Source organism: Schistocerca cancellata, chromosome 2 (assembly GCF_023864275.1).
Source record: "Schistocerca cancellata isolate TAMUIC-IGC-003103 chromosome 2, iqSchCanc2.1, whole genome shotgun sequence".
Classification (NCBI taxonomy): domain Eukaryota; kingdom Metazoa; phylum Arthropoda; class Insecta; order Orthoptera; family Acrididae; genus Schistocerca; species Schistocerca cancellata.
The window spans coordinates 292,692,250-292,718,784 of NC_064627.1; the positions used below are offsets into that span (position 1 = coordinate 292,692,250).

The 26,535-nt window shown below is 44.6% G+C and overlaps 1 protein-coding gene across 1 annotated transcript in view; it reads left to right on the top strand.

Annotated features, from left to right (window-relative positions):
• LOC126153488 (uncharacterized) overlaps positions 1 to 26,535 on the top strand; it is a 251,625-nt gene that overhangs the window by 188,861 nt on the left and 36,229 nt on the right. Inside the window, exons 3-5 of the mRNA XM_049916075.1 lie at positions 10,949 to 11,073; positions 13,529 to 13,681; positions 23,495 to 23,753. Of these exons, the coding sequence (XP_049772032.1) occupies positions 10,949 to 11,073; positions 13,529 to 13,681; positions 23,495 to 23,753 (537 nt within the window). The remainder of the gene's footprint in view (positions 1 to 10,948; positions 11,074 to 13,528; positions 13,682 to 23,494; positions 23,754 to 26,535) is intronic.

Consider the following 26,535-nt stretch of genomic DNA (forward strand, 5'->3'; position numbering starts at 1 on the left):
TCGCAATATCCCATCATCAACGTCTTCACATGAAGCATTAGATCCTTTTATCTGCCTGTTGCGGTTCCCATCGCGTCTTTGGCCTGCATTGACTTCTTCGCCGGCCTGTGTGGCCAAGCAGTTAAAGGGGCTACAGTCTGGAACCGCGTGACCGCTACGGACGCAGGTTCGAATCCTGCCTCGGGCATGGATGTGTGTGATGACCTTAGGTTAGTTAGGTTTAAGTTGTTCTAAGTTCTAGGGGACATATGACCTTAGAAGTTGAGTCCCATAGTGCTCAGAGCCATTTGAACCATTTGAACCATTGACTTCTTCCCCCAATTGTGATAAATCTTCTTACCTGGAGGGGCAATCTCTCTCCACTTATCTTTCGAGACGTTCACTCCAGTTTCCTCTATTTTCTTGAAATTTATCGAGAATATTAAACATCTTCAGTTCTTCCCTCATTTCCGAAATTGGAAAATCTGTCAATCCTTGTGCATCTCTTTACTGCTCTTACAAATATCCTCTCTGTTGATTGTGTTAGAGTCTCTTTGCGTTTATTTCCAATCAGCGACTCACTTCCCTAAACAGAAATGGGACTGCCGTTATCTATAAAATTTCAGTCTTGTTTCTTTCCTCGTTTTATTTATTTATTTATTTATTTTACCTCTGTTTATTGTTACCTATATTTTTCCAAACTTTGCTACTTTTTCCTCTATTACTTCGTCATACTCACATACTGCGTGAGACAGCCATCCAAAATATATCTAGTAAGACAAAGCATATCAAGGTGCAGTTTTCGCCAAGTTATAATGGACAATATGGCCTATTACCTGACGCTCGCAAGTAATTTTCATCGTTTATAGTCGCTGAATTTCGGCACCTCGCAGGGAACTAAATACTTTATCTGTGTCACTTGAAAGAATCTTCTAACAAGGGAACCTCCCCATCGCATCCCCCTCAGATTTAGTTATATGTTGGCACAGTGGATAGGCCTTGAAAAACTGAACACAGATCAATCGAGAAAACAGGAAGAAGTTGTGTGGAACTATGAAAAAAATAAGCAAAATATACAAACTGAGTAGTCCATGCGAAAGATAGGCAACATCAAGGAAAGCGTGAGCTCAGGAGCGTCGTGGTCCCGTGGTTAGCGTGAGCAGCTGCGGAACGAGAGGTCCTTGGTTCAAGTCTTCCCTCGAGTGAAAAGTTTAATTTTTTTTATTTCCAGACAATTATCAAAGTTCAGGCACTCACACATAATCAACTTCTCTCTCCAAAATTCCACATGTTCAGATTTGCTTGGAGATTTGACGTTCTACACACGGAAAAATTTGAAAACGTTAAAAACACATGTTTTGACAGAGCACAGGGAAAACGGTGCGACTGTGAAACTGTTGCATTCATTTGTTGCAGTTTATGTGACAAACTCTTATGTTTTCGTCACTTTTTGGGAGTGATTATCACATCCACAATAGAACCTAAATCAAGCAAGGTAGAAGACTCTTTTTACCCATTCGCCATGTGTACAAGTTAGGTGGGTCGACAACATATTCCTGTCATTTGACGCACATGCCGAAAATAAACTTTTCACTCGAGGGAAGACTTGAACCCAGGACCTCTCGTTCCGCATCTGCTCACGCTAACCACGGGACAACGGCGCACCTGAGCTCAGACTCTCCTTGATGTTGCCTATGATGCACATGGACTACTCAGTTTGTATATTTTGCTTATTTTTTTCATAGTTCCACACAACTTCTTCCTGTTTTCTCGATTGATCTGTGTTCAGTTTTTCAAGGTCTATCCACTGTGCCAACTTATAACTAAATCTGAGGGGGGTGCGATGGGGAGGTTCCCTTGTAAGTAAACTTCAAGGACAGAACACGTATGGGAACTGGTCAAATAGTATCAAGATAACAGAGCTGCATATCACAGTCCCGCCGTCGGGCGAAGAGGTTCCACAAACGACTGCCCTGTAATACCAAACGTATGGACGCACGCAAGTCAGGTACGGTTTTTTGGTTTGTCTGTGCGTTTGAAGCCCATCAGTCTGTGTTCTGCTGTTTTAGAAATCAGGTAACTTGTTTGTAAAGCTATTGAGGCATTCACATTGTATACGAGAGTCGATGAACTGAATATCGTTTATGGCGAAAGGCACCAAACTATTAAGGAAGCGGTCCGTTGTACGCGGAATAGTTCCCAGATGGTGGCAATCACTCACGACCAGTCTCCACAAACATTACACAAACAAGTTTTAGAAACTGGAAGTCTGGAGATTAACATACGCCAAGGAAAAGAAGAGAAACTAATGAAAGAAATGAAGATAAGATATTAGCAGCAGTAACACACAATGCGAATGTCGCTGAGAGTCATCTCGGAAGTAGGAGAAGCGTCAACCAAACGAGTCTTTGGGAAAGCTACTTTCCATCGCATTTCATCCTCTTCACATTTCACTGCATCTTTAGCTTCATGGTCACAGTTCTCCGAGTGTTATTTACGAAAAGTGCGATGTAATGCGACATGTTGTTATTGTGGTCTTCACATCAGAGACTAAAGTTATAATAACCACGCGAACCGTACTTGAGTTATGTGCTTGCTTACATTTGGTATAATAAACGAGACGTTTGTGGAGCTTCTTCTCCTAACGGCCGGGCAGTGGTCTGCGGGGTCTTTATCTCGATACTATTTGATCAAGTCCCACGCTTGTTAGGTCGTTGAAGTTGTCTTTCAAATGCCACAGACAAAAGTATATAGTTCCAATAAACAAACGAAGTCGGTTTCGTAATTCGGCGACTATAAACGTTAAATATCACTTGCGAGCGTCTGGAAATTCGTAATATTTTCCACTACGACTTCGAGGTAACAGCATCTCGATATATTTATTCTAGATGTATTTGGGGGGGAGGGGGGGCTGTCTTAGTTGCGTCACCCTGTAAACACTGTCTGATCTAAAGTATCCGGACACCCCGCTGTAATGCGGAATTGACCACTAGATGTCACGAGAGGCGAACCGACTACAGTAAAAGGAGACGGGGAGTACTGTGTCGTCAGTGCACAAGCAGTAACAGCAGAATGGGTCGGTCATGCGAGCTCAGTGACTTCGAACGTGGACTAGTCATTTACATTATCTGAGTCACATATCCTTCAGGGATATTTGGACCTTACTAAGGTTGCCCACGTCGACTTTTGGTGATGTGATTGTGAAGTGAAAAAGTGAAGGAACAGCCACAGTTAAACCAAGATCAGGCAGACTTTACTGTTATGTATGAGGCGGAACTATGGGCCTCATGGAAAAAGGGTGATCCGGCTGAGTCACACAATTTGACTCTTAATCTTATCAGGAGGTGTGGCCATTAATTGCACGCGTTGATCACGTAGGCTGACGTGAGGATCAATGAACTATACTTGACGGGATGTATCTGGAACATCTTAGGTGATTAGAAAGTTAGTACACAGGAATACAATTAAATACTTACATTTAATTCAGCATCGGCTGTGAACGTCGATCTTGACTTTGTACAATAATATTTACAAGTGCAGTTACGGACTGAAATGCGAATACTTCTTTACAATTCTGATTGCTTCACACATATAGATCAATTGTCAGTGCATAAACTGTATGTGGCGCCTGGCTAGGTCGTAGCTACTGACTTAGATGAAGGCAAGCGTCTCTGCAAATGAGATCTCTGAAGCTATAACAAGTAAAACATTCCTATCAAAGTCGGCTGTAGAACTGGGCAGTGCGCCAGCTTGTCTCGTAAAACCAGCCGAGTGGCGGCGCTCGGTCTGCTAGCGCCGACAGTGGCGAATCGCGGGTCCGATGTGTACTGACGGACCGCGGCCGCTTTGAAGCCTACAACCTGGCAAGTGTGGTGCCTTGCGGTGACACCACACTTACATACTGAAGGACGCGGACAGTCGAGTACGGCCGAGGGTGGTTGTAAAAAAACGTTTGAAATCAGCTGAATAAATTACTCTCGGGTTCCAAAGTTCTACCAGCAGTGCAATTAGTTCAGTGACTGTACATAGGGAGGCAAATAAAATGGGGTACAATTGTCGGGTTGCTCCTCGTAAGCCAAACAGTTCTGCAGTCAGTGCCAAGCAATATTTGACGCAGCGTCAAGACCAGCGCTACTGGCCAGTGGATGACTGGAAATGAGTGACTTGGAGTATGCAATCCGATGGGAGGGTTTAGCTTTGGCGAATCCGTGCAGAAAGTTGCCTGACATCAGGTGTAGTGCCAAAAATGATGTTCGGCTGATTTGGTGTTACGGTATAGGTGTGTATTTCGTGGTGAGGGTGTGGTCCCCATTTTGCACTTAAGAAAACGCTAAATGCGGTGGGATATGAACACATTTGGGAGCATTGTGTACTGTGTACAGTAGCGGAAAAATTCGGATACGCTAATTGCATCAGCATGACAATGGTCGTGTCGTAAGGCAGCATCTGAGAGAGAATAGTTCGTGGACAGTAACATTCTTGAAGTGAATATATCTGACATTATCAGAATAGAAGAAAGCGATCGTAAGTAGATAATCAAATGTTAAATATAAAAAACTTTCTACAAAACATTCAAAATTTTCTGTATATTGTCTCAGACGCATTTAATATTTCTTTTTTAAGAAATTATGAACAGTTTCGGTAGCTTCACTATCGTCTTCCGATCACATGCAATAATATAAATGCACTCGCAGTGTACAATAACGTTGCATCATGCATAAGATTCTTATTTTAGATCTTCAGGTAGAATGTGTTATGTACAGCCACGCTATCTATGACATCAACTGAAACAAAAGGCCTATACAGCGTCGTAAATTTTTTATATATACTGAAGCGTCCATTTAATTATTTCCGTTGCAGTCGGTAACCCCAAGCAAGGATTTGCTACGTAGGTTGTACTTAAGGCGCTACTGTCTGGAGCTGCGCGACCGCTACGGTCGCAGGTTCGAATCCTGCCTCGGGCATGGATGTGTGTGATGTCCTTAGGTTAGTTAGGTTTAAGTAGTTCTAAGTTCTAGGGGACTGATGACCTCAGCAGTTAAGTCCCATAGTGCTCAGAGCCATTTGAACCATTAGTACTTAAGGCCAATAGTGCAGCATAAAATATACATACAACGTCGTTTGAACAAGTTACCCACTGTGACTATGTTATATACGAGTATATCTAATTCTGAGCAAAAAATCTTATATGAACATAACCCGCAAATTCTGCGTTAGGAAGGTATGGGTATTGAAAGGAATTGTAATTCTGCAAAATTGATGTGCGCAACGTGAACGTATACGCAATACAACTGGACCGTGACGTGCACGGGTACATGCCATGTTTACGCTATGCAACTTACCACGTATTATAGTGGTGTGACGTACGTAATACAATCACCCGTTCTTTGCGCAGTTGTGCCGTGAAAGCCGCATTGTGTAGTGTACCGGCGACAGATCGGTTAACTGTGTAGTGTATGGTGTTAACTGTGTTAGTACAAGGGCTGCTAACGTCAACAGTAATGAGGAATACGCATATATGGTGTATTTTTATGGCTTCTGCGACGGTAGTGCTACCGCTGCAAGAGAAGAATACCACAGGCGCTTTCGACTCTACGATTACCTGACCGTGGGTTGTTTACCAAGGTGTTTATCACTTTGCGTGCAACATTCTCTCTTCCAAGTAGACATTTTTCGTCCGAACGTGCACGTTAACAAACTTAGCAAGAACAGGAAGAAATTATCGCAAGTGTTGAGCAAAGTCCCGGTACCACCATACAAAGAATGTCTCTGCGTATGAATGTCCCATATACAAATCTATGGAAAACATTATGTTGTGGTTGGCAGGAGAGCCAACACCGTGTTACTAGAGGAGGCCGAAACGCACGCGTTTTAGCTCACGCAGGCTGGCATGTGGTCTGGAACAGGACAAGGAAATTAGAACTTAGGAAAACGGACGTAGCTGGTGAAATACTTAACTTTAATCCATTAATGATGAACGTCGGTTGTGACAGTACATGATTCACAATATCAATAGTAACTGATAATGGCGCCTTGCTAGGTCGTAGCAAATGACGTAGTTGAAGTAGTTGAAGGCTATGCTAAACTATCGTCTCGGCAAATGAGAGCGTATTTTGTCAGTGAACCATCGCTAGCAAAGTCGGTTGTACAACTGGGCGAGCGCTAGGAAGTCTCTCTAGACCTGCCGTGTGGCGGCTCTCGGTCTGCAATCACTGATAGTGGCGACACGCGGGTCCGACGTATACTACCAGACCGCGGCCGATTTAAAGGCTACCACCTAGCAAGTGTGGTGTCTGGCGGTGACAACACACATTACATGTGGAAAACCTGTATCCATTTCACATACAGCGTGTCCAAAATCTCCACGTTGGCGACAATGCCAAACGACTTCAATTCTGTCAGTGGGTAATTGAAAATAGTCATTTGCTTCCATACATATAATTCACTGACGAAGCCCAGTTTTCACGATATGAAATAAACAACACACGCAATAATCATCAATGTTCACAGGAAAATACACACGCTTCAGTGGATAGCAATTTCCAACTTCGTTTTGCAATAAATGTTTGGTGCAGCATGATCGGCAACCTTTTAATAAGTCCATTTATTATCAATCAGCAACTGACGGGAGAGAGGTATCTGCATTTTTTGGAAAAATCGTTTGTGGAACTATTGGAAGACGTTCCTTTAGTCAAGAGAACTAGAATGTACTTTCAATACGACTGTACCCTTCAAAAAAAAAAAAAAAAGGTTCAAATGGCTCTGAGCACTATGGGACTTAACTGCTGTGGTCATCAGTCCCATAGAACTGGCAACTACTTAAACCTAACCAACCTAAGGACATCACACACATTCATGCCCGAGGCAGGATTCGAACCTGCGACCGTAGCGGTCGCGGGGTTCCAGACTGTAGCGCCTAGAACCGCTCGGCTACCCGGCCGGCGACTGTACCCTTCCACAGCTTACATTATGTGTGAGGGACCATCTCAACCGCACCTATTCTAATCGCTGGATTGGCCGTGGTGGTGCTATTAACTGGCCTTCAAGATGACCTGACCTTACACCTTTACATTTCTATCTATGGGGATGGATGAAATCAGAGGTGAACAAAGTGAAGGTAAATACACGAGATGAACTGCTTCGTCGCATCATGGACGCTGCTGAATTGATTAGGAACTAACCACAGGCAACTGAACAAACAACACATGTTATCGTTATAGTGCAAAAGTGCATTGACGTTCATGGTGGGATATTCGAAACTGTTCTGTGAACTGTACAAAATCTGTACGATAAGTGTTAAAGCCGTTTGTAAAAAACGTGGTACGTCTTTTTCAACTGAGTACATGTAACATAAATGTTGTAATGCATTATGTACTAAATGCAAAGTAAATAAATATTATGTAAAAATGTGTAACATAACTGTACTTCTCTGTAACATTGTTTTCAAGAAAATCACGTTACGGTCCAGTTGTATTGTGTATACGTTCACGTTGTGCACATGAATTTTGCAGAATTAAAGTTATATATGTGTGTGTGTGTGTGTGTGTGTGTGTGTGTGTGTGTGTGTGTGTATGTATGTATGCATATGTATATATATTGTGTTTGGAGCTACTCAATGTGACGATGTCGTAGATATACATTTTATGTGTGTGCGTGTTTGTGTGTGTGTGTGTGCGTGTGTGTATGCATATACACTCCTGGAAATTGAAATAAGAACACCGTGAATTCATTGTCCCAGGAAGGGGAAACTTTATTGACACATTCCTGGGGTCAGATACATCACATGATCACACTGACAGAACCACAGGCACATAGACACAGGCAACAGAGCATGCACAATGTCGGCACTAGTACAGTGTATATCCACCTTTCGCAGCAATGCAGGCTGCTATTCTCCCATGGAGACGATCGTAGAGATGCTGGATGTAGTCCTGTGGAACGGCTTGCCATGCCATTTCCACCTGGCGCCTCAGTTGGACCAGCGTTCGTGCTGGACGTGCAGACCGCGTGAGACGACGCTTCATCCAGTCCCAAACATGCTCAATGGGGGACAGATCCGGAGATCTTGCTGGCCAGGGTAGTTGACTTACACCTTCTAGAGCACGTTGGGTGGCACGGGATACATGCGGACGTGCATTGTCCTGATGGAACAGCAAGTTCCCTTGGCGGCCTAGGAATGGTAGAACGATGGGTTCGATGACGGTTTGGATGTACCGTGCACTATTCAGTGTCCCCTCGACGATCACCAGTGGTGTACGGCCAGTGTAGGAGATCGCTCCCCACACCATGATGCCGGGTGTTGGCCCTGTGTGCCTCGGTCGTATGCAGTCCTGATTGTGGCGCTCACCTGCACGGCGCCAAACACGCATACGACCATCATTGGCACGAAGGCAGAAGCGACTCTCATCGCTGAAGACGACACGTCTCCATTCGTCCCTCCATTCACGCCTGTCGCGACACCACTGGAGGCGGGCTGCACGATGTTGGGGCGTGAGCGGAAGACGGCCTAACGGTGTGCGGGACCGAAGCCCAGCTTCATGGAGACGGTTGCGAATGGTCCTCGCCGATACCCCAGGAGCAACAGTGTCCCTAATTTGCTGGGAAGTGGCGGTGCGGTCCCCTACGGCACTGCGTAGGATCCTACGGTCTTGGCGTGCATCCGTGCGTCGCTGCGGTCCGGTCCCAGGTCGACGGGCACGTGCACCTTCCGCCGACCACTGGCGACAACATCGATGTACTGTGGAGACCTCACGACCCACGTGTTGAGCAATTCGGCGGTACGTCCACCCGGCCTCCCGCATGCACACTATACGCCCTCGCTCAAAGTCCGTCAACTGCACATACGGTTCGCGTCCACGCTGTCGCGGCATGCTACCAGTGTTAAAGACTGCGATGGAGCTCCGTATGCCACGGCAAACTGGCTGACACTGACGGCGGCGGTGCACAAATGCTGCGTAGCTAGCGCCATTCGACGGCCAACACCGCGGTTCCTGGTGTGTCCGCTGTGCCGTGCGTGTGATCATTGCTTGTACAGCCCTCTCGCAGTGTCCGGAGCAAGTATGGTGGGTCTGACACACCGGTGTCAATGTGTTCTTTTTTCCATTTCCAGGAGTGTATATTGCGTTTGGACAAGCTACCTAGTGTGACGATGTCGTACATATACATTTTATGTTTTGTTATTAACTTCAAGTAAAGCTTACATAATCTCTGCTTGCAGTTACTGACTGTAGTGGAAATATTTTTAAAGCGCTGTACAGGCTTTTTGTTTCGGTTGCTGTCATAGATAGTGTGGCTGCACACAGCACAATCTAACTGAATGTTATGGACGCTCGAATGTTTAATGCCGTTAAATGCGATTGAAGCAATATACAGAAAAATTCGAAAGTTTTTAAAATTTTTATAGATTTATATTTTGTTATTGCTGAAGTGCAGTTTATACCGAGAGTTCAGACCTGAACCCAATAGACACCTTCGGAATGAATTATAACATCGACTTCGCTGCAGGCTCCAGGTTCCATGATCACCGCTTTGTCTGGTATTGGCTCTTGAGGAAGAACGGGCTGCCATAACTTCGCAGACATTGAGACACCTCATTGGAAGTGTCCACAACAGATATGAAGCCGTCGTAAAGGTTAAGGGTCGACAAGTCCCACGTTAATGTCCACTAATAAACTAAAGAGTCAAAGAAACTGGTACACCTGCCTAATATCGTGTAGGGACCCCGCGAGCAGGCATAAGTGCCGCAACACGATGTGGCATGGACACAACTAATGTCTGAAGTAGTGCTGGAGGGAACTGACGCCATGAATCTTGCAGGGCTGTCCCATAAATCCATAAGAGTACGAGGGGTGGAGGTCTCTTCTGAACAGCACGTTACAAGACGTTCCAGATACGCTCAATAGTGTTTGGTAGTCAGCGGAAGTGTTTAAACTCAAAAGAATGCTCCTGGAGCCTCTCTGTAGCCTCTCTGTAGGAGGTGTGGGGTGTCGCATTGTCCTGCTGGATTTGCCCACTTGCACAATGGATATGAATGGATGCAGTTGATCAGACAGGATGCTTATGTACGTGTCACCTGTCAGGCTCACATCTAGACATATCAGGAGTCCCATATCACTCCAATTGCACACGCCTCAGTCCATTACAGAGCCTCCACCAGCTTGAACAGTCCCCTGCTGACATGCAGGGACCATGGATTCATGAGATTGTTCCCATAGCCTTACACATCCATCCGCTCGATACAATTTGAAGCGAGATTCGTCCGACCAGGCAACATGTTTCCAGTCATCAACAGTCCAATGTCGATGTTGACGGGCTAGGCGTAAAGCTTTGTGTCGTGCAGTCATCAAGGGTACACGAGTGGGCCTTTGGCTCCGAAGGCCCATATCGATGATGTTGCATTGAGTGGTTCGCACACTGACACTTGCTGAAGCCCCAGCACTGAAATCTGCAGCAGTTGGCGGAAGGGTTGCACTTCTGTCACGTTGAACAATTCTTTTCAGTCGTCGCTGGTCCCGTTGTTGCAGCATCTTTTTCCGGCCGCAGCGATTTCGGAGATTTGATGTTTTACCAGATTCCTGATACTCACGGTACACTCGTGAAATGGTCGTACGGGAAAATCCCCACTTCATCGGTACCTAGGAGATGCCGTGTTCCATCGCTCGTACGCCGTACGTTCAAACTCACTTTAATCTTGATAACCTGCAATTGTAGCAGCAGTAATCGATCGAACAACTGCGCAAGACACTTGTTGTCTTATACAGGCGTTGCTGACCGCAGCGCCGTATTCTGGCTGTTTACATATGTCTGTACATGAACATGCCTGCCTATACCAGTTTCTTCGGCGCTTCAGTGTAGATGCCTGGATACTTTTGATGAGATACTGTACGTCAGACTTTGTAAACTGCAGTGCAGCATCGATGTGCGAGGAGATGACGGTGTATAAGCAGAGGAATGCCACTGTGTGTTGCAGAAGGCTGAGCAGGAGGACTCGGAGCGGACTGCGTCGGCTGCCCCCGCCACACTGGACGCGTCCTTCTGCCGGCGGCGCGCCGATGGCCTGTACCCGCACCCGGACTCGGCCGTCCACTACTACAGGTAACGCCTGCCAGTGCCCTGCCTGCGCTTCCGCATACGCGTCATAGTGGCCACCTGCCGCTCGCAGTAACGCCCGTGTTGCGCTACTGTGCGACTATGAGTAAAATTTACCGATTGTCATTTATTTATTTATTTATTTATTTACTTATTTATTGAGTGATCATTGTTCTGACTGGTCTGATCCCGCCCACCACGAATTCCTCTCTTTTGCCAACCTTCTCGTCTCAGAATAGGCCTTCCAAGCTACGTCCTCAATTATTTGTTGTCTTCCTCTCAACATTTTACCCTCTGCAGCTCCCTCTAGTGCCATCGAAGTTATTACCTGATTAACAGATGTCGCTTCGTCCTGTCACTTATTTTTGTCATCGTTGTCCATATTTTCTTTCCTTCGCCGATTCTGCAGAGAACCTCCTGATTCTTTACCTTAATTTCCAACATTCTTGTGTAGCTCCGCAACTCAGATACTTAGATTATCCTCTGTTCCGGTTTTACCACTGTCCATGTTTCACTACCATACAATGCGGTGCTCCAAAACGTACATTCTTAAAAATGTCTTCCACAAACAAGGCCTAAGTTTGATACCAGTCAGTGCTAGTCTACTTTTGATGTCCTCATTGCTCCGTCCATCACGGGTGATTTTGCTGCCTAGGCAGCAGAATTCCTTCACTTCATCTACTTCATGATCCCCGTTTCTGATGTCAAGTTTCTAACTGTTCTCATTTCCACTGTTTCTCATTTCTTTTGTCTTCCTTCGATTTACACTCAGTCCACATTCCGTAGTCATTATACTGTTCATTCTGTTCAACAGATCTTGTAATCCTCCTTCACATTCACTGACGATAGTGATGTCATCAGCGAATTTTGTCATTGATATCCTTTCACTTTGAATTTTAATCATAATCTTGAACCTTTCTTTTATTTCCTTCATTGCTTCTTCGATGTACAGATTGAATAGAGGGAGCGAAAGGCTGCATCCTTGCCTTACACCCTTTATAATTCGAGCACTTCGTTCTTGGTCTTCCAGTCTCATTCTTCTCTCTTGGTTATTGTACATATTATATACTACCCGTCTTTCCCTATAGCTAACACCTATTTTTCTCACAACTTCGAAAATCATGCACCATTTCACATTGTCGAACGCATTTTCCCGATCAACAAATCCTATGAAAGTGTCTTGATTTTTCTTCAGTCTTGCTTCTATTATCAACCGCGTCATTTAGTTTCATAAGTTGAAATGTTTGGTAGTCTTGTGCGATTTTTGGATGCCACAGCCTTTTACAAGGCCCTGGAAACTACTTCCGTTAACAGCCAGAATGCGATAGAGAACGCGATCTTTCGTCCAAATGTCCTCAATTTAGCTCGTCTGAACTTAAATAAAATGTTCTAACTCGCTAAGAATAATGCAGAGCACTCAAGGACCACGGCGAAAAATGAAAGTCTACTGTCGTTTAACTAAGCAGAATATTCTGAGAAAAATTCCCTGAACCACAGAATGGCAAAAACGCAAGTTGTTTCGTACCTTTCCTGGGGGATCTTTCACTTTCAAGTCATTGATAAAATGGCTTACCGAATTTGTCGGGAATTTACAAGCTGGAAGCTCGAGAACATTGGAACCGTGCATTCGTACATTCAGTTCTCTCTTATCCGTGCAGGATATTACCTGTAATGAACTGGTCGATAGCCCAGATACCGTGCCGGCCGAAGTGGCCGAGCGGTTCTAGGCGCTTCAGTCTGGAACCGCGCGACCGCTACGGTCGCAGGTTCGAATCCTGCCTCGGGCATGGATGTGTGTGATGTCCTTAGGTTAGTTAGGTTTAAGTAGTTCGAAGTTCTAGGGGACTGATGACCTCAGAAGTCAAGTCCCATAGTGGTCAGAGCCATTTGAACCATTTTTTGAACCCAGATGCCGTTACAGGTCAGAACAAATTGCCAGCCAGTTCTCTGACTTTGTATTCCACATTACTCTTTAAGTATACTTTTGTGCGTATGATAAAAGCTGTGCATTCTTATGCACAGGCAATAAATCTATGGACTTAGAGTCCACGCAAAATAACTTGACTCCTGCAGAGAAACGTACTGTCGTTCTGAGCGCCGGGCGAGTCCACCCCTTCGTTCAGAAAGGGGACTCTCTTAGTTTGCTGTCGCCTGCTGAGCCGCACACTGCGGAAGGTGGTCCTCTCAGACCTTCATGCACTGATGTTCTTATTCGGTAACCTACTGACTTTTCGAATTAGTGGTCACATTGGCATAACCTGTTAATATGATCGTTTGCGGACTCGCTATCTGCTTGTGAGGCTTCAGCTACTGAACTGTACCTCCCCTAGGGCGTAGTGGCCGAACGCGATGTAACCCCCACTACTACCGAGATCCTTTCCCCTACTGTCCAGTCTGCGCAGCTGTGCTTTACCAGCAGGACGCTGCGGCTGAGGTGAGACGTGGAATGGTTTTTTCGCAGGTGCTCCGGCGGCGAAGCGCAAGTGCTGCGGTGTGCGGACGGCTCTGTGTTCGCGTCCGGGCGCTGCGAGGCGCCGGCGGAGTGGCGGCCCTGCGTACTGCAGCCAGATGGGCTCCACCCCAACATCTCCGACGGCTGCGCTTCCTACTACAGGTACCCAACTGCTTCCTCTCCTTTTTCTCATCTTACAGTTTAAAAGCTTCTTCCCGCTGAGTTACACATCCTCAGCTCGTATATTTCAATGGGTTTTGTGGTTCTGCAACTAACCTTCTGATAAGGTCTCTCTGTAAGAAGGGTGATTCACTGATATCAATAACTGTCACCCAGTGTCACTCCTACAGTATTTTCTAAAAAATTTAAGTTGATGATGTGCTCCAACGTTGTTATGCACCTGTGCAGCAACGGGTTACTCAGCCAATAACAGATTGGATTTCAAAAGGAGGCCCCTACTGACGAGGAGAACACGACAAGTGCCATAACCTGATTTTCCACAGAACTCTCTCAGTGGCAGAGGGGAAAAATAAGCGAACACATCTCCCTGCTTGTCCGCAGATATTGTACCGTTTCTGAGTAGACGAAGTCAAACTTTTCGAGATATTTATATGACTTTTAGAGCGTAAGTGATCCAACCTCAGTGGCGGCATAGCGGCTAGCGACGCGGCTTTTCACTATTGCTCCCCGTGTTCGAAACCCACTACTATCTCTGATTTTCATTTATATACCCATCTCCGTAGAAGATTACTACATAAATGTTTTCCAATTTATATTGAAATAACGCTGTCCATATACCGGGTGATCAAAAGTCAGTATAAATTTGAAAACTGAATAAATCATGGAATAATGTAGATAGAGAGGTACAAATTGACACACATGCTTGGAATGACATGGGGTTTTATTAGAACAACAAAATACAAAAGTTCACAAAATGTCCGACAGATGGCGCTTCATCTGATCAGAATAGCTATAATTAGCATAACAAAGTAAGACAAAGCAAAGATGATGTTCTTTACAGGAAATGCTCAATATGTCCACCATCATTCCTCAACAACGGCTGTAGTCGAGGAATAATGTTGTGAACAGCACTGTAAAGCATGTCTGGAGTTATGGTGAGGCATTGGCGTCGGATGTTGTCTTTCAGCATCCCTAGAGATGTCGGTCGATCACGATACACTTGCGACTTCAGGTAACCCCAAAGCCAATAATCGCACGGACTGAGGTCTGGGGACCTGGGAGGCCAAGCATGACGAAAGTGGCGTCTGAGCACACGATCGTTACCAAACGACCCGTGCAAGAGATCTTTCACGTGTCTAGCAATACTTTTTTTTTTTTTGTTCTAATAAAACCCCATGTCATTCCAAGCATGTGTGTCAATTTTTACCTCTCTGTCTACATTATTCCGTGGTTTATTAAATTTTCAAATTTATACTGACGTTTTGATCACCCGATACGTCTACTAGTCGTATACCCAGTGAATGAATTTAAAAAAGAAAAGAAAAATAATAAATGAATGGAAAAATTATTCGAAGTTATTTTCGATGAAATTCTGTAGTATATCTTGATTCATAATCAATTTCAAGAGCCATATTTCGGAAAAGAGACCTGTTGTGCGTGGTTTGCCCCCCAAATTAATGCCAACGCATGAAATTTTCATCAATGATAATGACATTTCTTTTGCTACTGAGATTCATACGAAGAAATGTCGCTGTGGCAAATCGACCTTCATGCGATGCGCGTGGAGGTCGGAATTTCTACGTTTCGAATGTTTCTGCTATCGGTATCATCCAAGGAAATACACCAAATTCCCCTGAATAATAAACGTACGGATACAATATAATAATTGAAAACTGATGTAGGAATTAAATATAAGAATACGATAATTTAGAGAGATTGTAACCCTGAAAATACCATACATGTACGTATTATATGTAAATATATAACACTTGTTATCAAACGCAGTTGTAATTTTACAATTAATATAACGCGTTGTATCATCCAACCTGATAAGAAACATTCGTGCAGTAACCTTCTACGAACATGGGTAGGTAGATGAAAAAAATGAAATAAATAAAAACAATAATCGGGTTTCGAACACAGGGCGCAAATGTCACGTTAGTCACTATGCACAAATTGGCTGAGCTTCCAGTATCTTAAAAGGCATCTAAATTACCTCGAAAATTTTGAAGGTTGTTCTCTCAGGAACGATCGAGAAACTGCGGATAAGTGTAGACATGTGTTCGCTTATTTGGGCTTCTCTTCTGCTGAGGAAGGTTCTGGGAAATCGGGTTATGGCACTTGTCGTTTTCTCCTCGTAAGTCAGATATTTATACATTTTCTTAGCAAATAATTAAATCCTTAAAGTACAAAATATCACCAACAGCGATTTTCTGTGATGTGTCGCAGGCATTTGACTGCGCCAGTCATAAAATTTTATTGTTGTTGTTGTTGTTGTTGTTGTTGTCTTCAGTCCTGAGACTGGTTTGATGCAGCTCTCCATGCTACTCTATCCTGTGCAAGCTTCTTCATCGCCCAGTACCTACTGCAACCTACATCCTTCTGAATCTGTTTAGTGTATTCATCTCTTGGTCTCCCTCTACGATTTTTACCCTCCACGCTGCCCTCCAGTACTAAATTTGTGATCCCTTTATGCCTCAGAACATGTCCTACCAACCGATCCCTTCTTCTAGTCAAGTTAAGCCACAAACTCCTCTTCTCCCCAATTCTATTCAATACCTCCTCATTAGTTATGTAATCTACCCATCTAATCTTCAGCATTCTTCTGTAGCACCACATTTCGAAAGTTTCTATTCTCTTCTTGTCCAAACTATTTATCGTCAATGTTTCACTTCTATACATGGCTACACTCCATACAAATACTTTCAGAAACGACTTCCTGACACTTAAGTATAGCTGAGTATAGATCTCAATGTTAACAAATTTCTATTCTTCATAAACGCTTTCCTTGCCATTGCCAGTCTACATTTTATATCCTCTCTACTTCGACCATTATCAGTTATTTTGCTCCCCAAATAGCAAAACTCGTTTGCTACTTTAAGTGTCTCATTTCCTAATCTAATTCCCTCAGCATCACCCGACTTAATTTGACTACATTCCATTATCCTCGTTTTGCTTTTGTTGATGTTCATCTTATATCCTCCTTTCAAGACACTATCCATTCCGTTCAACAGCTTTTCCAAGTCCTTTGCTGTCTCTGACAGAATTACAATGTCATCGGCGAACCTCAAAGATTTTATTTCTTCTCCATGGACTCCCATCCACTGCTTCCCTTTCATGCCCCTCGACTCTTATAACTGCCATCTGGTTTCTGTACAAATTGTAAATAGCCTTTCGCTCCCTGTATTTTACCCTTGCCACCTTTAGAATTTGAAAGAGAGTATTCCAGTCAACATTGTCAAAAGCTTTCTCTAAGTCTACAAATGCTAGAAATGTAGGTTTGCCTTTCCTTAACCTATTTTCTAAGATAAGTCGTAGGGTCATTATTATTTAAGAAACAGAATGCAGAAAGCATGTTGTAGTTAAAGTAATACAAAGAGGAATGCCAAATAACTTGCGTAGTAAGAAATTACAATGGGAGTCCCAAAGGGTTCGATTATTGACCCAATACTGTTATTCTTACCTTATTTTAGTGATCTGTCATGTTATTTGAATCAGGAGGCAGATTTAGTCCTGTTTACAGATGATACAAGTATTGTTGTGAAGCCGAGCAAAGGAGTATCAACGGAGAAAATATTAACTGACATTTTTTTTAGACTTTTGTGAAAGTTGCTGACTGATTTTGCACAAATGAGCCAGCTTCAAACTTTGGGAGCACACTGACGTATTTACAGAGTATCTGTATTACTAAACAGCTGGCCCAGCTGTTGCGGGCTGCCTATCTAAAGGCTTCCAGGGGCAATAAAATAAAGTGAGTTTCAATATATCACACAGTTACAGACTGAATTTAAAGACAGAAAATGCTTTCACGACAATATTGAACGTAATAAATGAAGTATTACAGTTAGAAACTGTGAATATATCTTGAGGCGGGATGACTCACAGTGTGTAAATTACCCAAACTACACTGGTATGCAAAACTCAAGGACGGAAGTAACTTTCGCGTGACGTATCACTGCCAAGTAACATAGCTCGATGAAATTTGGGCAATATATAGAAAGAACTGCTACAGTGTATTACGGAAGGTAAGTGGAAGAAATACGCAATGAGACAAACAGAAATGACACTTTTATTCAAAGACAATAATTACACTGACGTCATCGCGTTTCTTATGGCCTCTGGACAATATAAAAGGTGGGATATGGTTTTTAATGGGGTGTATGATCACGACGAACAGCAATGCATACTCTATAATGTGCTCCTATCCTGGTTGCGTGGTTGGTAAGGAGTTCTTGCGGCAGGCCTACCAGTCCTCCAGTATTTGGAATGGGAATACTAGTTAGCCACTTTCACCAAACTTTAAAAACCGTTTCAAATTTTTGCCAAGCTTTCTGTCGCTTACAAGCTTAGCGTCAAATATTTTACCCATTAATTCATTTGTAGAGCAATCAGAAATCTGAAGATGTTTTATACATGAGAGTTCGTTTCTTTAAAGAATCAGAGGTGGGGTGTTTACTAATATTAGTCTGTGCAACAACTCACTCTTTGATGCCAACAAAACAGTTTCAGCTTACTGAGTGACAAAACACATTTCAAAGCCCATTCACATCGATCACAGTCCTCGTAACGCTCAAATCCGATATCATACACAGACATTGTTCCACCAGCAATCCACTCGTATATGTCCCTTGCAGACACAAAAAATGTATTTGTTTATCCAGGAACGAAAGCACATGGTACAGTTCACAGATTACTCAACAGCAGTCACTGTCCTACTGTAGTTCACATTGACACAGTGCACACATTAATTGAAATCTCTTATCCATGTCCCCACAAAGGATATCCATTCCAACGGCCACGCCATAACGTCAACAATCATCGTCTCCTCCTCACCATTCTTCGCCCTTGTATTGTTGCGTTTCACCAGAAGATGTATTTCTAATATTTACAACAATATGGAAAGGCTAGATTGATACTCACCACATAGAGGAGGCATTGAGTTGCAAGTAGGTACAGTGAAAAAGACTGCTAAAAGATTTAAGTTTTTATGCAAAGTTCTATTTACGAAGTAGAGAACACACACAAATTCACACAAGCACAACTCACATACAAATGGCCACTGTGCGTGGGCGCAGCGGTCTGAATGAATGCGACTGTATCTGACATGTGCAGCAACCTGCTGGGGTGTGGGGTGTGGGCAAGGAGGAAGCATGGAGCGAAGAGGGGGAGGGATAGCAGCTTAGGAGTGGGTGAAGACGCTGTGCTGCTTGAGGGAGTGTGCAAGGACGTGCTTGGATCAGGGCAGGACTGCTATTGCAGTGTCGGGGGGGGGGGGGGGGGGCGAAGCGACAGCGGAAAGGAGAGGAGTAAAGAATGGGAAGAAAGAGTAAGTGTGTTGGCAGGATAGCAGTCATATGTAGAGCTAGAGTAGGAGCAGGGCAGGGGATAGATAGGAGGGAGGGTAGGTACTAGAGAAGGTTGAGGCCAGGGACGTCATGGGAACGAAGGATTTGTTTTAGGGAGAGTCCCCCCCCCCCCCCCACCTGTCGATTTAAGGAAAGATGGTGTTAGGTGGTTTGTAGGGAGAATCCAGATGGCACAGGCTGCGAAGCAGTCATTAAAGTTAAGGACAATATGTTGGGTGGCATGTTCAGCAACTGACGGATCCAGCTGTCTCTCCGCCAAGGTTTGACCTTGGCCGTTCATGGGAAAAACAGCTTATTAGTTGTCATGCCAACGTGGCAAGCCGCACAATGGTTGCAGTTGGGTTGATAGATTACAAGGCTACTTTTGCAGGTGGCCCTGGCTTTGGTGAGGTAGGAAATGCCTGTGACAGGATTGGAGCACGTGGTAGTGGGAGGATGCATGCGACAGGTCTTGCAAAACTTATAGTATTTGTTATGACCTGATTAGTAAATATAATGAAGAAAACAAAATTATAAAAGGAGAAGAAATATTCTCTAAGACAAAAAAATGACGCGCCACGAAGGACCTATGAAAATTGGTCAGAATCGATATTCATAAAGGTATCGAAGGAAATTGCAAAATTGTAAACTTTGGCAGCCGATGTATCAATGTGCGACACTGCAGCGCAGTTTCATCATGCAGCTGGCAAGGATAGTAAACAGGGGAGATTTCGATACCGGGGCATAAAATATTGGCGAATGCCATTCCGTGTACTCATTTGGACAGTAAGTACACATCGCAGACAGGCTTGTGTACAATATGTGCAGTTAGAGTAATCGGAAAATCGCTCGATATTTGAATGAGTGCACCATGGCCGAACACAGTTTCAAGAAGGATTTGGTTGACCTAAAGAGACAAAGGAACGTGAGGACCGAACGTGAGGACCCAGCAAGACCCATGAGTGTTAGAGAGGCACTCAGAGTTCCGGGTTCATTATTATCATCGATCCAACGTGCAACAGGTGCTTCAGTGACCACAATGACCACTAATAGGCGGTTCACAGAAAGGGGGCTGAGCTCAACACACCTGTTGCACTTGCTACCATTGACCTCTCTACGTTAACAAGCCCATCTTCAGTGTTGTCGGGCACATTCGTCATCGAGTGTCACTGACTGGAGGAGAATTGTCTTCAGTGATGAGTTCTGCTTCGAACTGGGCCCCATGATAACATGTCTGAAAACGTCCTGACAGAAGTGTGATACCAACCTGACTGTCACCGACGATAAGGACTGACAACCAAGAGTGATGGTCTGGAGTGCCATCTCTTTTCACAGCAGGACCCTTTTGGTTGTCATCGGTGGCATTCTTACAGCACGGCAGTATATCGACGATATTCTTCACCCCATTGCCCTGCCCTTCATAACAAGCCATCCTCGACTTACATTTCAGTAAGATAATGCCCAACATTCCATTAGAACTACTGATAGCTTTGGGTGAGCCAGCCCTGACAAAACTCTACCATCTGGTGAGCACGATATATGAGACAGGCGAAATACCCTCAGACTTCAAGAAGAATATAATAATTCGAGTCCCAAAGAAAGATGGACTCATGACCTTCGCAGTTAAGTCCCATAAGATTTCACTCACCCAAAGAAAGTAGGTGTTGACAGATGTGAAAATTACCGAACTATCAGTTTAATAAGTCACGGCTGCAAAATACTAACACGAATTCTTTACAGACGAATGGAAAAACTGGTAGAAGCCGAACTCGGGGAAGATCAGTTTGCATTCTGTAGAAAAAAAGAAATGTTGGAACACGTGCGGCAATACTGACCGTACGACTTACCTTAGAAGAAAGCTTAAGGAAAGGCAAACCTATGTTTCTAGTATTTGTAGACTTCGAGAAAGTTTTGACATTCTTGACTGGAATACTCTCTTTCAAATTCTGAAGGTGGAAGGGGTCACATACAGGGAGCGAAAGGCTATTTACAATTTGTACAGAAACCAGATGGCAGTTATAAGAGTCGAGGGGCATGAAAGGGAAGCAGTGGTTGGGAAGGGAGTGAGACAGGGTTGTAGCCTATCCCCGATGTTATTCAATCTGTATATTGAGCAAGCATTGAAGAAAACAAAAGAAACATTTGGGGTAGGAATTAAAATCCATGGAGAAGAAATAAAATCTTTGAGGTTCGCCGATGGCATTGTAATTCTGTCAGAGACAGCAAAGGACTTGGAAGAGCTGTTGAACGGAATGGACAGTGTCTTGAAAGGAGGATATAAGATGAACATCAACAAAAGCAAAACGAGGATAATGGAATGTAGTCGAAATAAATCGGGTGATGCTGAGGGAATTAGATTAGGAAATGAGACACTTAAAGTAGTAAATGAGCTTTGCTAATTGGGGAGCAAAATAACTGATGACTGTCGAAGTAGAGAGGATATAAAATATAGACTGGCAATGGCAAGGAAAGCGTTTGTGAAGAAGAGAAATTTGTTAACACCGAGTATAGATTTAAGTGTCAGGAAGTAGTTTCTGAAAGTATTTGTGTAGAGTGAAAGTGCAAGTGAAACATGGACGAAAAATAGTTTAGACAAGAAGAGAATAGAAGCTTTCGAAATGTGGTGCTACAGAAGAATGCTGAGATTAGATGGGTAGACCACATAACTAATGAGGAGGTATTGAAACGAATTGGTGAAAAGAGAAATTTATGGCACAAATTGGCTAGAATAAGGGACCGATTGGTAGGACATGTTCTGAGGCATCAAGGGATCACCAATTTAGTATTAGAGGGCAGCGTGGAGAGTAAAAATCGTAGAGGGAGACCAAGAGATGAATACACTAAACAGATTCAGAAGGATGTAGCCTGCAGTAGGTACTGGGAGACGAAGGAGCTTGCACAGGATAGAGTAGCATGGAGAGCTGCATCAAACCAGTCTCAGGACTGAAGACCACAACAACAATAATATGTGTTATCCGTAGCTCAGTTCATGAAGTATATACCAGTGATAGCAGCACTTTCAGAAGAAGTTAAAGCCACTCACTCTGGCCTAGAAAGGTGCTCTTCCTCAGGAACATACGTTTTCTATAGTTTGTCATCAACTCAAAAATGTTTAGCTATTACCGTATATACATAAACAGTCAGTGAATGTTTTTCCCCGAATTTAATGACGAAACATCCAACAAAGCTGTTAATCAACACCAGACTGGGTAATTGCTTGCATTAGGGCAAGAGGCTTTTTGTGTTTTGAAAGCAATATATGAAGACTTTCCTACTGGCTTGCTAGGCCTAACGCAAGAAAGGATTTTCTGTTGGGGTTGTCTCCCTTAGCCTTTGGAGTTTTTCCTCCACCACAAGGCAGTGGTTCCCTTCTCATTTAATCCCCAGAAAGGAGGGTTGCCAGCTACGCCGTTCTGAAGTCTTCCTTCTCTGCCGTCGCTGCCATTAAGGTCTTCACCCGTAACCCTGGGCATGGGTTCCGTGTTATACCCTGCTTGCAGCCTGCTCCAGTCCCTTTCTGTCATTGTCCATGGAGAAACATGGACAATGACAGAAAGGGACTGGAGCAGACTGCAAAATTTCTCAGAGCAGTTAAGGGAAAAAGAAGAATGGACAGAGTAAGGAATGTAGAGATCAGAAAGGACCTTAAACAAGAAAGTATAAGAGAAGAAATTGAAAAAAAAAGAGATTAAGATGGTATGGGCATGATAAAAGGATGCATAGGCAAAGACTCCCCAAAATTATGGAAGAACTAAAGATGGATGGGAAAAGACCTAGAGGGCGCCCAAGAACACGGTGGAAAATGGGAGTGAGAATATTGTAGAAAGGAGAGGTGTGACCTGGCAGCAAGTGGAGGAAGAAAAGTGGTGGGAGGACCGAGCCAGATGGAGAGGAGTCATCAGCACCCAGACCCGACAGTAGATGGAGTGGGATTCGGATATAGATAGAGGGCAAGAGGTGGACGACTGTGTTATTTACTTGCTCAGTTTCTGAAGCTGTTTCTCTTGTACATACCAACCAATTTTTCCGAAATTGTAGTCATTTGTTTGTCTGTAGATTTACATCATGTCCACCGACTTCTGTCCCATTCAGATAGTTCTTTCCTGGTGCACCTTTTTTTATCTTAGAGTGTGTTTATATAGGCTCCCTATAGATGTAACTGCACACCTCCAAACGAATCCCGAGACCCAGAATTTTGCCGGCCGCGGTGGTCTAGCGGTTCAGGCGCTCAGTCCGGAACCGCGTGACTACTACGGTCGCAGGTTCGAATCCTGCCTCGGGCGTGGATGTGTGTGATGTCCTTAGGTTAGTTAGGTTTAAGTAGTTCTAAGTTCTAGGGGACTGATGACCACAGATGTTAAGTCCCATAGTGCTCAGAGCCATTTGAACCATTTTTGAACCAAGAATTTTCGCCACGCCGCCAGTCGCAGCTGTAAGGTTTTGACGGCAGGTGCGAGAACGGCAGCGTGTCGGCGCGCCTGCGCTGCCCCGCCGAGGCGTCGGGCCGGCTGGCGTTCAGCGCGCGGCTGCAGCGGTGCGCGCCCGCCGTGGAGGTGACGTGCGCCGCGGCGACCTGCCTGCCCGCCAGCAGCGCCGACATGTTCTTCGTGACGCCCGGCACCGCCTGCCGCGACTACCACCGCTGCCGCGCCGGCCTGCGCGCAGACTTCCGCTGCCCCGCCGGATTTATCTTCCACTGGGCCACGCAGGTACGACACGGCATCAGTACTCACACGGCAAGCATACACCCAGTGGGTCACCGACTTTCCTCATCCTTCGGACGGTTGTACACTACTGGCCATTAAAATTGCTACACCAAGAAGAAATGCAGATGATAAACGGGTATTCATTGGACGGATATATTATACTAGAACTAACATCTGATTACATTTTCATGCAATTTCGGTGCATAGATCCTGATAAATCAGTACCCAGAACAACCACCTCTGGCCGTAATAATGGCCTTGATACGCCTGGCCATCGAGTCAAACAGAGCTTGGATGGCGTGTACAGGTACAGCTGCCCATCCACCTTCAACACGATACCGCAATTCATCAAGAGTAGTGACTGGCGTATTGTGACGAGCCAGTTGCTCGGCCACCATTGACCAGATGTTTTCAGTTGGTGAGAGATCTGGAGAATGTGCTGACCAGGGCAGCAGTCGAACATTTTCTGTATCCAGAAAGGCCCGTACAGGATCTGCAACATGCGGTCGTGAATTATCCTGCTGAAATGTAGGGTTTCGCGGGGATCGAATGAAGGGTAGAGCCACGGGTCGTAACACATCTGAAATGTAACTTCAACTGTTCAAAGTGCCGTCAATGGGAACAAGAAGTGACCGAGACGTGTAACCAATGGCACCCCATACCATCACGCCGGGTGATACGCCAGTATGGCGATGACGAATACACGCTTCTAATGTGCGTTCACCGCGGTATCGCCAAGCACGGATGCGACCATCATGATGCTGTAAACAGAACCTGGATTCATCCGAAAAAATGACGTTTTGCCATTCGTGCACCCAGGTTCGTCGTTGAGTACACCATCGCAGGCGCTCCTGTCTGTGATGCAGCGTCAAGGGTAACCGCAGCCACGGTCTCCGAACTCATAGTCCGTGCTGCTGCAAACGTCGTCGAACTGTTCGTGCAAATGGTTGTTGTCTTGCAAACGTCCCCATCTGTTGACTCAGGAATCTAGACGTGGCTGCACGATCCGTTACAGCCATGCGGATAAGATGCCTGTCATCTCGTCTGCTAGTGATACGAGGCCGTTGGGATCCAGCACGGCGTTCCGTATTACCCTCTTGAACCCACCGATTCCATATTCTGCTATCAGTCATTGGATCTCGACCAACGCGATAGGCTACAATCCGACCTTTATCAAAGCCGGAAACGTGATGGTACGCATTTGTCCTCCTTACACGAGGCATCACAACAACTTTTCACCAGGCAGCGCCGGTCAAGTGCTTTTTGTGTATGAGAAATCGTTTGGAAACCTTCCTCATGTCAGCACGTTGTATGTGTCGCCACCGGCGCCAACCTTGTGTGAATGCTCTGAAAAGCTAATCATTTGCATATCACAGCATCTTCTTCCTGTCGGTTAAATTTTGCGTCTGTAGCACGTCATCTTCGTGGTGTAGCAATTTTAATGGCCTACTGGACCACTACATTTGTGTGGCAAAGCCGAGCGAATGGTAGTCAGAAATGAGCTCCCTACACTTGCGTTAAACACGCCAGCGAGTCCTGTGACGTTATCTACGAACGCGCCGTCCCCTTGCATCCGTAGAGTGCCCCTCGTTTCGTATGTCTGTTGTCGGCTATATCCGGACTCCACTCGCCCAGAAAGCATAGTGAGTACAGGTGTTCACAAGTACAGCCGCAAACTGGCGGCATTCCCGCTACATAAGTTGCAGTTTTGAAAGAAATTTCCGCCTTTAAACTGAAAAATTACTACTCATTTATTTCACACAGTCATGTTTTCGGCTTTACGGCCATTCTCAAGTGCAAGTTGAAATATCACAAAATGTCTGACCTGCCTAAGCAGAAACAAGTGATTCAGCTGCGCCTACCTATTGGTTATATGCAACCCTCAGCGCCTTCAGAAACCACACACGAGATTTTAATATTCTCTCATTCACCAGGAGCAAATTGTTAGTCCTACAGAAAAAAGGAACAGGACCTTTAATGTAGTTAAATCTTGTGCTGGGATACGTTTCCGCTAGAGGCCACCGTTTTCGTGTTATTCAAGAAAAACACTTTGCAAGATCACGTTTGTACATTTTTCTTGAAAAAATTTGAAAATTACAGCCTTTAGTGAAAACGTATCCCAGTACAGAATTTAACTACATTAAATTTTCTACAAAAAGGTCTTGTTCATTATTTCTGTGACACTAATACGAGGGTTATTCGGAAAGTAAGGAACGATCGGTCACGAAATGGAAACCACAGTGAAAATCCGATGACTTTTTGCACAGGTGTGTTGGGCAGAATCACTAGTATACCCGTCGATCGCGTTACGTCGTTTGTTTTAGTTCTGAGCACACAGGCAGCACATAAAGATACCTAGAACAATACTGTCTCCCGCCAAGTACACAGGCCTGGTGAGAAATTTCGCCTGAAGCTCTGCATCCAACATTACATAACCGTCGTGCGCTTTCTTCTTAAAGACAATTCTCAGCCGCATTCTGCAGGGGCAATCAAGATGCTCCTGCATCGTTTTCAATTGTAAATGTTCGATTACCTACAATACAGCCCGTAATTGCCTCCCTCTGAGTTTCATCTCTGCTCACATGAACCGCTGGATATGAAGACAACATTTTGGCACAGTCAACCAGCTGTAGGCCAGCGTAGAGAATTGATGGAAAGCACTGGCGGCTGCCTTCTATAACCAGCGTATTGGAAAGTTGGTACAACGCTACGACGAACGTATAAGTCGGATCGGCGAGTATGGAGATAAGTAGCTGGAAGTTGTAGCTAACTAATGCAAAAAAAA